This window comes from Sparus aurata, chromosome 19 (genome assembly GCF_900880675.1).
Source record: "Sparus aurata chromosome 19, fSpaAur1.1, whole genome shotgun sequence".
In the NCBI taxonomy this organism is placed as follows: Eukaryota; Metazoa; Chordata; class Actinopteri; order Spariformes; family Sparidae; genus Sparus; species Sparus aurata.
Window position 1 is genome coordinate 10,779,794 of NC_044205.1, and position 15,773 is coordinate 10,795,566.

The window sequence follows — 15,773 nt, forward strand, 5'->3', positions numbered from 1 at the left end:
TTATTTCCTCAAGGAGAAACTATACATGATCAATCTCTGCTGTGTATTTTCACTATTGTTACACCTGGAGCACCAAGAGGAGTTTTATTTGGGAAAAGGCCATTTCTTAAATCAGCGTCTGTGCCAAGCTTCAGTACATAACTGCGACTTCCGCTTTATACTAAAAATACATCGTTCCTGAATAGCTGATGAAACATGAGCGAATACCGTGCACTCTAGCACACTTTTTTTTCTAAGTATAATGTAAAGAAACTATTTCAGGAAGAAAGTATTTTTGCGTTGTAAACGTGTGTTGCTGTCTCTATCTTGTGTAGCCCACAATAAATAATGCTCTTATTTTAAAAGGAAAAAATACGTGTTTCCGTTCATCATCTCGTTAACTCTGGACTAGTTGTCCTGATGCAGCCGTCGCTAGCTAAACAAACATGGCTCTGCCACATTATCAGACAACGGGCTCTAATGATACGTAGGCACATGCGACAATTGATAACAATCGTGCAAATTGTAAAGCTGTAGATGGAGAGCTGATGCATTATTACGTTAGTTAGCTTAGTGTAGCCTTTTGTGACCGTGTTTACACATTGCTAGCCCTCCAGTTGGCTAATGCAAGCTAGCAAAATGGACCTTGGAACAATGTTGTACAACAATTTAAAAGATGTTACATGGAGCACGACGTCCCTGCCATTAGATCAGCTTGTCAGCGCTTACAGGTTGCCTCAAATTGTCAAGCTGGATAACGGTTAGTAACTTTCTGTCACTGCAAAGTTTTCTGTTGCTAGCTGCTAATTCGCTAATTTAGCAGCCGAGGTAAAAACTAGCGTATTTTATTAATTCTAAGCAAAGTTGTCCAGTTAACATGACAAAAAGTTGTAATTTTCCAATGATCAGAGTTGAAAGTTGCGGCTGTGTCGTTAAGACCTTGCGTTGGTCATGCAAATCTCACCGAATAACATCAAGTCTGTTATTTTATGGATGTTATGTAAACTGAGTGCTGTCACTCAGCCATTATGCGAGGGCAGTAAGTTAAGAGTATGAATAAGTGTTTTAAAAGTAATAGTATTTCATGTTAGGGACACAGATAAAGGTATTATAATGCTGTTGATTGTTCACCACGATGAGCACTTTAAAAATGTGTTCATGTCATCGTGAAAGGCACATGTGCAGTGCATAATTTAAGGGCAAAGTTTCAATTGACAAATGTAGCAGGATGGATAAAGTGGACTGTGGATTCAAGGCTGAAAAAAAAAAATCAATTTTGGCCTTATTCTGGGTGCAAATAAAAAAATCTGATAAAAGGCGCATTTAAGCAGAACAGTTCCCTATAGATGAAGCTAGAACATAATGACAAATGCTTGCATTATGGGGTTGGGGAATTCTTCTTGACAGCTGTTTTGCCTGAAGGTTGTGTAATATAACAAGCATGTTAAAAATGGTATGAATTTGATTTTGATGAAGCTATCCAAATCCAATATGTATGACCTTTTTAGTTTTATTCTGCATCTTCCCATTTTTTTTTTGTCACGCTCTGGCCAGCCTCTCCTGCGGGACTTGTGGTGGTGTATTGTATTTTTAAGTGGCAGTGCTTGCTTTTTTAGAGAGCTATTGATTAGGGCATTAGTTATTCTAGTCTGGAGGATAGTGACTTGAATGTGCTGAGTAATCCAATTGGCTTGAGTGGAGCACCCTGTGAAGCTCACAAGGAAAGAGTAATCATGGGATGCCTCAAAATACTCAACTTAGCTTAATATTCATTCGATATTTCTCAATCATGGACATAACAAATAAATGTCAATTCTGTCCCTATTCTAAGTAATACATAAAGGCCAAGTCACAGTGATGAGATATACCAGTACTTAAAATAATAATTTCATAATTTGCAAGTTTCATGATGTTTAATGTGTCATATATGACAGTTGTTGTTGTTGTTGTTGTTATATAACAGTTAGGATGTTGATTGTCCAAAAGCGACAGCAAATACGTCAAAAGTACTTCATTTGATGTTTTCTTTTCTATCGCACCTTGCAGTATTGCAATATTTCCTTGATTGTGATGTATAATCTGATACCTGCATGTTTTCATTTCTGCAGGTCAGTTAGTTGAAGGGCTCAGAGACAATGACTACCTCTTGCTTCATTCCTGCCGTCAATGGACAACTATTACTGCCCACAGTCTGGAAGAGGGACACTATGTCATTGGGCCCAAAATAGAGATCCCAGTGCACTATGAAGGTGAGCTACATCTGCATTGATGCTTGATGCTCTCCAGTGTTTTGATAACATGTTTTTATATGTTGCAAAACCAATAAAGTCAGTGCTGAAAGATCGTAGGAACAGTGGGCCTTATCCCAAACATGTTTTTTAATACTTGCACCGAACGGTACTGCCGGTGCTTGACCCTTTCTGTTGCATTCATTTTTCTTTTCCTGTTTTAGGTCAGTTTAAACTACTGGAGCAGGACAGAGACGTCAAAGAGCCTGTGCAGTACTTTAACAGCGTGGAGGAGGTTGCCAAAGCATTCCCTGAGAGGGTATACGTCATGGAAGAAATCACGTTCAATGTTAAGGTAGATTAAATGTCCTCAAAGGATTATTGTGATTGGTCCTGGCTTCTATAGTGTTAATTAAAATTAATATATTTTAAAACTATACTATTTCATGTTATTTAGAAGTCTAACCTCCAACTGTGTCATGAGGTGGATTTAATAAATTAACATCTCCAGTAAAGAGCAGATTTCCTCCTGTCTGAAATAATAAAACAGCAATGTTTGAATAATTTTATAGCATTAATAATTTTATTTCTATGAAATTCTGCTCCCCAACACAGATTTTAAAGCTATTTAAGATAGGAGAGCATTATAAAATTAATACATATTATCTTTGTTGGAGATTATTTTTAATCTTGGCTTCTTCTCCAACTTCTTTTAAATGCATATGTAAGGAAATGTTAAAAAAAAAATGTTTCATCTGATGTACCAGTGACAAAATCACTACAGAAAGCAGCTGTTAATGCACTAACATAATGTGTATTCACAGGGTTTTTACTTGTGCAAATGCTGTCTTCAATTTCGGCTGTACTTAGGCCATATCGCATGTTTTTTCCACAGATGGCATCGGGGGAATGCAATGAAGACACCGAAGTTTACAACATTACACTAAGCACTGGTGATGAACTGACATTGATGGGCCAGGCTGAGATCCTGTATGCCAAGACCTCCAAAGAAAAATCAAGATTCAACACCATTTTCAAGAAGATTGGGAAGCTGAACTCCATCAGTAAGATCGGCCGAGGCAAAATGCCCTGCTTGATCTGCATGAACCATCGCACCAACGAGAGCATCAGCCTGCCTTTTCAGTGTAAAGGCAGATTCAGCACCTGTAGTCCACTGGAACTCCAGATGCAGGACGGCGAGCACACCATCAGGAACATCGTGGAGAAAACCCGTCTCCCTGTCAATGTCACAGTACCCAGCAGTCCGCCCCGCAACCAGCACGACCTCCACCTCATCCGCGAAGGTCATCGCTACAAATTGGTCAACATTCAGACGAAAACTGTGGTTGTGTGCTGCGTTCTGCGAAGCAACAAAATCATCCCCATTCACTTTCCCTTTCACATGGCCATGCCTAGATTTATTATTCCAGAGGAGCTTCTGCAAGGAGAGTTATGGCTGGAAACTATGGTACATCGCTGGTTCTCCTTCTGCCAGGAGCAGTTTGACATAGACGACTATTCTCGCGCTGTCCGCGATGTGCGGACAGACTGGAATGATGATGGGAAGAGTCCCAAAAAAAGCAGTGGGAACGGTAGTTGCAGTGGGAGCAGTGGAGGCAGCTCCAATGGGTGTCCCAACCACATGCAGATACCCAGCTCTTTAACCTACGCCCGGGATGAACTCACCCAGTCTTTCCACCGACTATCTGTGTGTGTGTATGGCAGCAACCTGCATGGTAACAGTGAGGTCAACTTGCAGGGCTGTATGACACTATGTGGAGATTGGTCTCTTCTGCCCTCTGACAGCATCCCTTCAGACGTGGGGGAAAACGAGCACTTTTTCCCTGAGCTCATGGATAGCACAAACCCACAACCACCCCTCAACAAGTCGGACGTTCCTTATGAGGAGCTGTGGTTGGATCACCTGAGAGGGCAGATCCCAAAACCGTCTTTGAGTGAGGGGATTCGAGGCATTAACAATGGCTGTAGTACAACAGCAGCCCTGTCGTACCCAATCACCTGTCCTCTTGCTGCAGTAACCAGTCCAGATGTCTCTCTTACTCCACCGCCGGTCCCACCCAAGTCTGAAGCTGTGAGTATAATCTGTTACGCTTAAAAATGAAATCCTTAACGTTGCTGTCTTTGTTGATTCGGCAACACCCATGGTTACTGTGGTAATCAGAGTACAGTTGAGTGCTACAGCAAACACACCTTGAGCAGCTGCTTTTTCAGGAATACGGCAGGGACATCCGGTGTATCAGTTCACAGCACTACCACACATCATAAAAAAAAAAAAAAGATATAGTAATTATAACCCTGATTCTGGTTTTCCACGTGACAGCAGGACACCTTGGTACCTTGCTCAGGAATAGGAGTTGTGTAGCCTGTCACCTGCTTCTCTTTGTTTAACAGTCCATTGAGGCTGTTCCGTCTATACCAAAACAATCTGCTGACGGAAATAGTGTCAAAGTATTTTGTAGATGCATTTTTAGCGCATGTCTTCATGGCAATGTGTCGTGCCATTCGTTTATGGAGACACAACAATGTCTCCATAAACGAATGGCACGACACAGGAGGGCCAACTCCTCAGGTGAAGAAAAAGAATTCTTTTGTGGACAGTAATGAACGCATCTTGGCCAGAGAAGACAGATTGTTGGAAAGAGGACTAAAATAATCTGTCTTCGAACAGAGGTAGCTTACGACATAACTTGTCACCCGCCTACAATGCAGCACTGAGTTCCCTCTCCAGACACCTTAACAACCATTCACACCTGGGCTCACCTAGTCCTAGCAACCCACAAGTGGCCCTAAGAACTCTGAAACTCAGATCGCCTGTGTGTCCTTAATGACTCTGTAAGGACACTCCCACGCAGAGTTTAAAAGCCTGCAACTCCTCTCCAGTTAAATAGAACTGAAGAAGCCTCTTGGATGAGAGGTGAAACGTCTTCAAAACACTCCAGGTGTCAATTATACAGCACATAAATGCTTTGAATTGTTCATTCATATCTAGACCATAAATGGTATCAAAAATAAATGGGGTCTTGAGGATTGTAACTTCAGGCAGTGTCTGACATGCTTGGTTTCAGAGAAAAAAAATGAATATGTTGGTCTTTCTGTCAGTTTCAATGTCAGTTAATTTCCTCTCTAGGTGAAGGAAGAATGCCGTCTGTTGAATGCCCCACCTATTCCTCCAAGAAGTTTGAAACAGATGCCAGCAGTGCCCATCCTGTCGAAGCCTCGGCAGCAAGAGACTCGGTCTCCAAGTCCAACCCTCTCCTATTATTCATCTGGTCTCCACAACATGTAAGAGTTGGATCCATTTCATAGCACACATCTGACATCAATAACACTTCATTTAAAGATATAATATGCAACCAGCATTTAAAGGTCTAAAAAAAACAACCATACGTTTGTTCCATACAGTATTTTGTTGAGTTGTGTTTTTATACTATGCCAAATATTTCCAACAATGTTGAAACCCAGAGAAATCCACAAGTTTACACAAGGTAATGGTGCTTTTCATTCGGTCCCCTTTCACTGTTACTTCCTGGAGAGAGTCAGAAGCCCTTTTCACACATTAGACCCTGCATTATCCCCACAATAAAGGCTTTCGTTTACGCCACCTTTGTTTGTTCACACTGAATCAAGCAGCGCCGGCTTTCAACGCGTTTCCTCCGATTTCCACCTGTTAATCTAAACATGTGGATGAAGTTATATTATGTGATTGAGATCCTGACACACCATACATCGTGGAAAGTAACAAAATGACTATTTTGCCAGAGATAGCAACTACCACAACACAATAGTTGAAGGGAACAAAGACATGTGAGTTTTTTGCATTGAACACTGAATCACCAAATCACCACTATTCAATTGCGGGACCCACATTGCTCTCTCTTCTGGGGACGGATGCTTTTTGTGCAGAAATGTGATGAAGTGTCGGTAGGACAAATAGGATGACAGGTGCTTTTTCACATGTGATTGTGGTAATTTTTTCTCTCACAAGTTGCCAAAGACAATACCATTTACCACATTACTGTTGTTTGGTCCTCTAATGTTGCTTTATAGATTTTTTATGGACATTTTTCTTTTATTTGATGAGTGAAGGATCTGTTTAGTTGTCAGACCGTGAACACACTCAGACCGACACACCCCTGTTCTCCCCAAGTTACTTTGATGTTGAGTTTGATCACGCTGTCATTTTCTGTTTATTCTGTTTACTCGCGCCAGTGTTTATTCACTCCACTTCCAATCTCTTTCCTGTATATTTCTAGCTGTCTCCCTGAGCTTTTGTTTAAAATGTTAAATATTTGGATCGTATGATAAGGCATTCATTTCCTACAACTCTAATCTTTAATCTGTTTTTTTCATCAGTAGTGGAGCATGTGAGCAAGAGGCTGCCGAACCACAGGAACATGTGTGCTACCCCTGTAACTGGGGCAAATCGAACAGCACTGAGCCAGCTGCTACTTTGCCCAGTAGTAGCCTGCCATCGGATGGGATGTCTGCCAGGTTGTCTTGGCCAAATAACTTCAGTGGAGGAGAATCACACGCCATGGATGAATTTTCTCCTGCCAGCTGTCGAAGCTACTACAGTTACCCCAGAAAGCGATCCCCAAGCACCCCCAAAATGTGTACATCCAGCCTCGTTGACTTTGATGGCCGAGAGCACGCACGAGAGGACTTTCGACTGGAGAAAGCTTCTCTGAATCCGTTTTGCACCAAATCATCAAGTTACAATTCAGAAATGTACAGAGACAAGCCAATAGAAGAATCTAACACTAAGCAGAGCCTCTCTTGTCCCATCTTACCACCGAGAACACCAAAATCAAATGCCATAAAGACGTGCAAAGATTTACTATCTGGATTGATCTGTGATGGTGAGCAGGAAACTTCCAATTGCTCACCTACTCCACATGAGCAGGGCACAAAAGAGATATATTCCATCTCCAACTCATTAGCCCAAAACTGTCCAGCCTTTTCTCCTGATGCACAGTGGCAGCCCCCGTCCAATCTGGCTGGTCTTTCTATTGAAGAGGTGTCCAAATCTCTAAGGTTTATTGGCCTGCCAGACGACATTGTTTCTCTTTTTGTGTCGGAGAAGATTGATGGGAATTTACTCCTGCAGCTCACCGAGGAGATTTTGTCTGAGGACTTCAAGCTAAGCAAACTGCAGGTAAAGAAACTCATGCAGTTCATAAATGGGTGGAGACCCAAGATCTAACTAACAGTATATGACACCGAATCCTGTAAAGCAGAGAAAGTCATGCCTTCAGTATATGCTATGCACACCAAACACCGAGTTTCTTTGGTATAATATGAAAGGATTTCCTTGTTACTATATTTGGGGGGAAAATAGTCTGGTAATAATTCCCAGCCCACTATAAGTCTTTGGCGGCTATTTACAAACCATTTGTAAATGGAATAATTTGCCACTTTTCATGAAGGCATCTTCATGTCAGATACTTTTTGACCCAAAGGCGGCCAGTGTCACACAAATCCTAACTGATGCCAGTACATTTAAAAGAAAATACTAATGTGACAAGGACAAGAAAACATTAATCTGCTTGATGAGGACATTGTATGATTGTGGTCTTAAAGGGGAATATCAAAACATACTGCTATTTCCATTATTTTTAAAAGAGCACAAGAGCCAGAGGGTGGACTATAGTGTATATATTGCGAAAAAGAATGTAGAAAACTTACAAAAAATACAAACTATTATAATTTTTACTTTAATGAAAGTATCAAGTGGCAGAAAATGGAAATACTTAGGTTAAATACAGTACTTGAGTCAATTGTACTTGTTGCATTCCATCATTGGTTGTTCTAGATTTTGACTCACAAGATTTTCATTTTAACTGTAAATGTATTTCAGTTCCGAAGATGGGTTGTTGGTCTCCTTGATTACTTATAATGGGTATTTGCCCTGGATAGGTCAATCCTCATTCCTGCTCACTGCTAACAGGTATTAGGGTATACTTGTGTTCTTTTAAAAAATGTATCTCTTTGAGCTCCTCCTAAGCTACAAGCCTTTGTCAATTGGAAAAGAAGTGGAATCTGATAAAGAATCAGAGACCATTTATTTTCCAACTGACATAAAACAATAATCTATGTAATTTGTATCCTTTGCCCTGCAGTATCAGGCTGATGTACAGTTAAAAAATGAATTGTAAAAATGAGCCAGGGTAGTTGTTCCATTACTGAATAAGATTTTATTTTACAGCTCTGAATATATATATATATATATATATATATATATATATATATATATATATATATATATATATATATATATATATATATATATATATATATATATATATATATATATATATATATATATATATATATATTTGAAAGACTGGCTTGTTGTATGAAGCCAAAATCTATAACTTTTAATGTGAATTGAGACATAGCTGTCTGTACATCAATCTGATATCAGGTAAGAGTGTCTAGTTTTAGACGATGAAGTGCATTTGGGCTTTGTTGACGTCATAAATCCCCTCTGCATTCTTGGTGTGATATTCTACTTTACCAAATGTTGCTTGCAAGAGTCAGCCAAATGAAACGGGTAACACGTTACAATAGCCCAAAAGAATTAATGGTACATTTATAGTTAATTAAACTTGAGATAATAGCCAGTTCACTGTTAACAAACAATGACCATTATAGACCATTTATTTAGCAATTTCTATTGAAAATGTGCAACTGACGTTATAATATAATAATATGTAAATGGTTAATAAACACTGTGTAGCTTATCTATGAATATTATTAGAACAATACATTGAATATTAACTAAACTTTAACTATAAATTTACCATTTACTAATGATGGTTATTATAAAGTGTTGTCATGCTTGTGTGCATCAAGATGTTGTATTTGTCAACCTTCTTTATGCAAGGTCTTATTTCTATTTGATGCTTTTTTAATCTAGAGTTGAATTAATCTATATAACTATATTTACTTTAACCTGAAACATCTCTGCTAAAAAAACAACACTACATATATATATATAAAGAAAAAGACTGACAGGGGTCTAAAAAATGATGTCCTTACTCTAATAATGTGGAAATAACTGACAGATAACGGAACATAACATTCTACATAAAATACAAATTATGCATCATGCACTTTGGTAGATTTAAGCCTTATTAACTGCAGTTGAGGTCATTGATTATTAACCCATAAAAGAAGATTGTCTATGTAGAGAGTAAATGCACTACATGCTTTTTCTAAACTAAAATGGTACTTCTCCTTTGTTCATTGTGTTTGTTGTAAGTGTCCTCTAATGCAAGAAACATGTAAAAGATAGCTTTTCTGCGCCTTAACCCAGTGTCCTTAAAATATGTAATATTTCATTATGACTTAATATTTTCATGTAGTCAGACACATGACTTGAGAATATTCTCTAACATGAACATCAGGGAAAGATGTTAAGCGTGTATTTCGATAGACCCTGAGAGGCATGTAGGCTAAAATTGAAGGTGTGAAGGTCTGCGAAAATGAAATGTTGGTTTATATTGGTACCAAATTTTTTTTTTTCCTGTTGCCTAGATTCAGATTTATTTATGCAGCTATTTAACTCCTGTAATATGATGCGAAAATATGCAGAAATGTAGTTGTTAGACTGTGTACGGCTGATATATGAAGGTGCCTCAGCAACAACAGCCTTTCTACAACCCAGGTGTGATCTGTTGGCCAACAGCAGTTTTTTTTCCCCTGACACTTTTTGCAGTGGGGTGTTACATATTTTACTTGATATTTTTATTTTTTATGTCAGTGCAAATGTATTGTAATTTTTTAAAGAAAGTGATTACTAATGTTGAAATTATTTTTATTGAGAAAAAAAAAAGCTTATGTTCAAATTTTTGTTTTTGTATTCTGTACAACTTGGGTTCTACTTGGGTTAATAAATCCATGCATTAAAATATCACTACAGTCACCCTGGACAGTGACCAAAAAACGATGTTAATAAGCCACTTGTCCGGGTAATTATATAGATTTACATGCAACTCACAGTATCCGCATTTCTTATGGGGAATGGCTTGTGTCTCTTAACGTCCTATGCAACAGCCATGGTGCTGCAAAGAGGCCAAGGGAAGGAACAACTAAGCAATGGAGTGACAATAGAAGGCAATGTAGTATTATGTGTTAAAACTTGCCACAGTGTTTATTTCAGGGGAATTTAAATTGTGCATGCCAAAGGAATTATTCCAAATCCAAAATGTTACCTGAGTCATTCTGTCATATAAACTGTGAACACACTACAACAACAGACACAGTCCCAGGCTTGTCGACTCCGAACTGAGGACTACATGAATAAATGCCATTGGTGTGCAAAAAAACAAAAGAGGAAGGAATTGACTGTGACACTGCGTTCCACTGCATTTGGAAAAGTGTTCCACATTAATGAAATCTTGAGTTACGGACAGTTATCCTTCAACTCAACTCTTGTTTCCTTATTTTTGATTGTATAAGTTTTGATTCTATTCTATCTATTAAAATGAATTAACTGATGTTTGTGTGTTGTTTTCAGTCAGACAACTGGGCCACATTTGTAGAATGCAGAGTTGCAGAATGGAGTTGCTCTGAGTGTTCTTTTGTCATCACGGTATAATTGTAGCCAGGAATAGTAATTAACCAGTGACTGGACCTTCAGACCCAGGTGTCTTTGTACCACAATAACTTATGACACATTGACTGACCTTATTTAACAGCGGTCCAGCCAATTGGTGCTAGTGGTTTTATATCTGAGATCACCTGAGTGCAATCACTTTATAGAGGGTCAATACTTGTGCAGTCACTTATATTGCATTAGATATTTGTAATTAATTTCACAGTACTAGAAATCTGTTTTCACTTGACATGAAATCATTTTTTTTGTCAAGAAAGCCAAATTATAGCAATACAGGTGGTGAATAGCAGTAACCTGCCTTGTGCCAAGCAGTGTAACATCTCAGTTCAATAGGTAACAGCAGTTTATCACTCAGCTAGCAGGTATATCTGAAGCCTCGAGCATTCCATTTGTTCCAGGTGGTCTACAATGATGACATATTTTTGAAAATAATGATGGTTTTAACTTAAACTTAAAAAAATGTTCACATATTTGGAAAACAAAATTGTACACATTTGTGAAGGTCATATCTACATGAACCATCTAAACGGAAGTTATAGATTTAACTGAATTTAGTATGCAATCAAATATATTCCTCAACTTACTGTCTATTATTTGACAGATCATTAACAGTACATAAAAATGTATGGCAGTTTTACCAGCTTTCCAAAGCTGAGCCTCTTTGAAACCTAATAAACAGAGCAATACACTAATTTCCTTTTGTTTCTAGTATTCCAGTTGACATTTAAGATGATAGTGTTTAATCTGTAGACCAATATCTACATGAATCATTGGCATTTTGTCTTGACTGTATGAATCAAGTAATATTTTAAGTGATATCATCTGAAATAATTTGTGGAAAGTTATCAAATATTTGGTACATCAGTCTCTCAGACACCTTTAACACATTTTTTTTATTTCAAACTGACGTTACAAGACATTCATAAATGATAGCAATAACAGGATCTCTTGAAATAGAACTGAAGTGCAAGAAATGACTGACATTATGGTGTTCATGCGCAGGAGAATCTTACAGTGTTTAAATTCCCACAATCTCAGTCCTTTTTTATTGATTTTCTGTCAAGTCTGAAATAATTTTGTGTTGTGGCAAATTGTGTATTGAAGGATCAGCATAAGAATTAGTTTACACAGTAACAAAAGAGAAAATCCAATTGTTCTGAATAATTATTTAGAAAAACTAACAATCACACCCATGGTTCCCAGCCAACCCAAACTCTGCCCAGCACATTTGGGTCCATGGCTTGGTCAAGCAGACAGTCCACCTGCTTCTCCACCGACAAACCTGCAGCTGGAAGCTTAGCTCGAATGTTGTGCTCCTTCGTCCCCAAGGCCACAGCCTGCATCCCAGAGAAAGCCTTATCCTTCTCAAAGCCCAGCTTCAGTTCCTCACTGAAATAATAAAAATAAACATCTAAATTATATACAAGTCAAATTCAGAGTTCAAATCATGCCTTGTTTAGATTCTAGGAAAGAGAATAGTGACGTAAAGAATGAAGGCTGTGTAGGTGGCCATCAGATAACAAATGACAGAATGACAACAAGAACAACATTGTGTCACAAAGGTAGTTCTGATTTTGGAGTCATATTGGATTGCATTATATGACAGATTACTATGTTTCCAACCCTAGAACACATCAATATTTGTAACTGTTATTAGTTCAGCATTAGGGCTTTCTGAACACAGCCAATTTAACACTGTTTAATTGTGTTATATTGTAAATTATACAATGGAAAACATGCCACGGAACAAGATTAGGATGTGATGCTATACCTGGTTATAGCAGCTGGATTTGCTCCTTCTAGTTTTCTTCTGGCAAAGTTGACCTTCTGTAAAGGGTACCAGTTGATTTCTTTGATGTTTACATCCTCTGTCCATGTGCCTACTTTCTTCAGTTGTTTCAGCTCGAAGTTCTGTGTAATAGAAGCAAAATTTGTATTGCAGCTGATTTACTGTTAAAAGAAAAAAGCCACGAGTTAAAACAGCGAAGTACAATTTAGTGAATTTAATTTGACTTGGGAGAGACAAATATTATACAAAAAGCATGCAATAATGAACTTAAATTGAACTAAACATAAAACAATATCAAATTATGTATGACCTATACCTTAGGCACATGCATTCTGTGGGGAACAAGTCCTCAAGCTGGAGTTAGATATTATTAAAACTCTTCATCAGATCAGATTCACACCAAATACTTCATGAGACAACATACTTTGCCAAAGTTATGTGCTTGTGTTCAACCACTAAGTCTCCTTTGAGAAACTACTAGCAGCTATCTGTGTGGTTTAGGTGTGGTGACCAGCGAGAGGAGTGACTGTTTGTTTGAAAACAACAATGGCAGCTCCTCAAGACATTAGCCTAGATGCTGCAAGCATCTGTTAAATCAGAGTTCTTTTCATGAAAGAAAAGAAAAGAACAGCAATGAAGGCTTTTATTAATTATTTTCTTGAAGTCTTATTGACTTCAGTAAGAGTTTGATTGACGAACGGGCCCCACTGCTTGCATTACTCCTCTCCTGTTGATCTGATTGGTTGAAGTTAGCCTGTGATAGCAAGCATCAACAAATGGTTTGTTCAGTCACTGAATACTGCCAAGTACTTTTCTTAAAGTGCCTGCCTTCCAAAAAGTTTCTAGTGGTACCCTTCCTTGACAGTTTTGTAATACAAACCACATGGCACAGGTTACGATTCATCCATCTATTTTCTGTTTATCTCAAGACTAGTGCAGATCCAGATGGGATCCCAAGGTATTCCAAAGCCAGATGACATAATTTCCCTATCATGTTTTGGGTCTACTCTTAGTTGGCTGTGTTGGAAAACCTCCAAAGGAAGGCACCAGGATGATCCTGATTAAATCGCCAAACCAGCTCATCTGGCTGCTTTGATTTAAAGGAGCTGCTGCTCAAATCCGAGCACTCTCTGGATATCTGAGCTAGTCACTCTCTTTAAGGCTGAGCTCTGCCACCTGATGCTTGGATGTGTGATGTCATTCTTTCAGTCATTTCTATTCAACATTGTTGTAGCAAGAGCAGTGGTTACCTTCCAGTCCAGTGAGGGCTCCTTGACAAACACATCCATGGTGTTTAGCAAAAGGTCAGGCTCAGCCCTGTAAGCTCGGAGAGAGTGGACCATGACGCTCTGTATCAAACCTGACTCCTTCAAGGGCTGCATCAAATTCACAAACTGTTGAGTCAGCCGGAAAGGCATCATCTCAGGCACAGCGAGGAACTGTGAGGACAAACAAAATTACACAGAGATTAAATTGTTTATACAAGAAACGACTGTGTCTTTTCCAAGAGTGTTGTTAACATGTCACATGCCAGCAGTATGTCTCTTCTGCCCTAATGACTAACCTGTGTGGCTGAGCCAAATGCATGACCAAAGTCGATGCCAATCATGCCTCCTGTTTCCATGTTGATCATGAAGTTGGAGAGATGGCGGTCTCCGATACCTAGAATCCAGTGGCTCACACACAGCAAGGCGTGAGAGCTGATGAAGTGGGAGCGCAGCGAGAGAAAAGCCTCAGGACTGTTGCACATCTTCAGAAAAGATCTCCTAGAATAAAAAAAAGGAAAAACAAGACGTTGGTTTAGTCCAAGTGTTAACCTAGAATAAGTTTTATAATACAGATAAGGAGATTCAGCTTACTTCAGGAGATCGCCGGGCACATGCTGCAACACTTTCAAAAAGTTGCTGACAGTTTCAGCACGTTTGGCTTTCCTGGAAGAAAACAAATACGCTGTAACCTACAGCTGTTTGCTATTACTATTAAAAGAAAAACATTTTTTCCCTTATGACAATTCAGTAAAAAAAAATTATGAAGGTGGATTCATATTATTAGAGCTGTAAATAGTAAATTGCAATCAACAAAACTCAACTGAAACGGCTTATTAGGAGTATACCGTATTTTTAGTAAACAAAAATGGAACATTCAGGAAACTTACTCATAAACCACAGCATATAGCGGCACCCCAGCCATTTTTGAATTTCCAACAGCGGTTGAGAGACCCTTATTGTAGACTTCGTGAGATCTTTAAGACAAAGAACGTAAGTAAAAAATCCACAGACACTTAACCACTTCACTTAAAAGATTGTCTGGTGTCTACACGTATAGATGGAATTGAAAAATAGAAATATCTCTATAGTGAGCACAATGTTGTTAGCTGATTTATGTTGAAGCATTTACTGTGCATCAAATACATCTATAATATAATAATATATTACTTCATAATGACGTATGTTTTGTTTTCTATTATAATGTTGACTAGGGAGTGTAGACCATTTTTCAAATGTATACAGTATACTGTACCGTGCGGCCCTTTGCTGTTCCTCCTCAGTCATTGTGCTATTCACAAACTCTTTGAGAGTACAGGTGTTCTCCATCCATTCAATTAGACCAATTCTGTAAAGGCAGTGAAAGTGGTGAATTAAGACAGTTTTTCCCCAGAAAATGTTTTGACAAAAACAAAATGTTTTGACAGAAAATTTTTTGACAAGCAACATGTGGAGTGTCAGTGTAAGGACTAGTGTACTTAGTATATGCACTGAGTTAAACTAGAAGGACAGAGTGATGGATGGGAAAACAAGTGAAGTACCTTGTGTTTATGGGAATGACTTGATAAGTGCGCAGTTGCAAGCCTCTGTGTGTGCAGGCTGCGTCATGACTCAGCAAGATGTTCATGACAGCAAAAAGCTGCTCGATGCGTTGGTCTTGGCGGAGGTCCTCCCCACCTTTCACCAGAAAGGGGTGGTCCCGCTCATCATCACCACGAATGATCAGACGTTTGGGCCGACGAATGGATGACATCACCTTTACCTGCAGGGCGTAAATTCACAATAAAACACTGATCACTAGGTTTTCATACGTGCGCAGGGTGCTGTTAATGTAATCATAATCATTATTTTACAGTCAACAACAATAAAAG

General features: G+C 38.7%; 2 protein-coding genes across 3 annotated transcripts in view; one reads left to right on the plus strand and one right to left on the minus strand.

Annotated features, from left to right (window-relative positions):
• Nucleotides 1-360: 360 nt before the first annotated feature.
• garem (GRB2 associated, regulator of MAPK1) lies at nt 361-8,441 on the plus strand. Of its 2 annotated transcripts, none has more exons than XM_030397472.1 (6): nt 361-739; nt 2,088-2,228; nt 2,432-2,562; nt 3,103-4,299; nt 5,356-5,510; nt 6,582-8,441. In XM_030397472.1, exons 1-6 carry the CDS (start codon nt 604-606, stop codon nt 7,429-7,431), a joined length of 2,610 nt encoding a protein of 869 aa, XP_030253332.1. In that variant the 5' UTR covers nt 361-603; the 3' UTR covers nt 7,432-8,441. The 2 variants fall into 2 exon arrangements, with proteins under 2 accessions (XP_030253332.1, XP_030253333.1); XM_030397473.1 differs by having other exon boundaries at nt 6,585-8,441.
• A 3,553-nt stretch (nt 8,442-11,994) lies between these two features.
• The window catches only part of prkdc (protein kinase, DNA-activated, catalytic subunit), a 38,735-nt gene continuing 34,956 nt past the window's right edge, over nt 11,995-15,773 (minus strand). The window contains exons 79-86 of the mRNA XM_030398501.1: nt 15,444-15,664; nt 15,158-15,250; nt 14,793-14,879; nt 14,497-14,568; nt 14,202-14,403; nt 13,888-14,076; nt 12,620-12,759; nt 11,995-12,237 (exon numbers count right to left, since the gene is read on the minus strand). Coding sequence (XP_030254361.1) covers nt 12,033-12,237; nt 12,620-12,759; nt 13,888-14,076; nt 14,202-14,403; nt 14,497-14,568; nt 14,793-14,879; nt 15,158-15,250; nt 15,444-15,664 — 1,209 coding nt within the window. The 3' untranslated portion in view covers nt 11,995-12,032. The remainder of the gene's footprint in view (nt 12,238-12,619; nt 12,760-13,887; nt 14,077-14,201; nt 14,404-14,496; nt 14,569-14,792; nt 14,880-15,157; nt 15,251-15,443; nt 15,665-15,773) is intronic.

Excerpts from the sequence above, each read along its gene's own strand:
- garem (XM_030397472.1), top strand. The coding sequence starts at position 604 with ATGCAAGCTAGCAAAATGGACCTTGGAACAATGTTGTACAACAATTTA. Across the intron at positions 740-2,087 it reads AATTGTCAAGCTGGATAACG|GTCAGTTAGTTGAAGGGCTC; the intron begins GTTAGTAACTTT and ends TCATTTCTGCAG. Across the intron at positions 5,511-6,581 it reads TCATCTGGTCTCCACAACAT|TAGTGGAGCATGTGAGCAAG; the intron begins GTAAGAGTTGGA and ends TTTTTTCATCAG.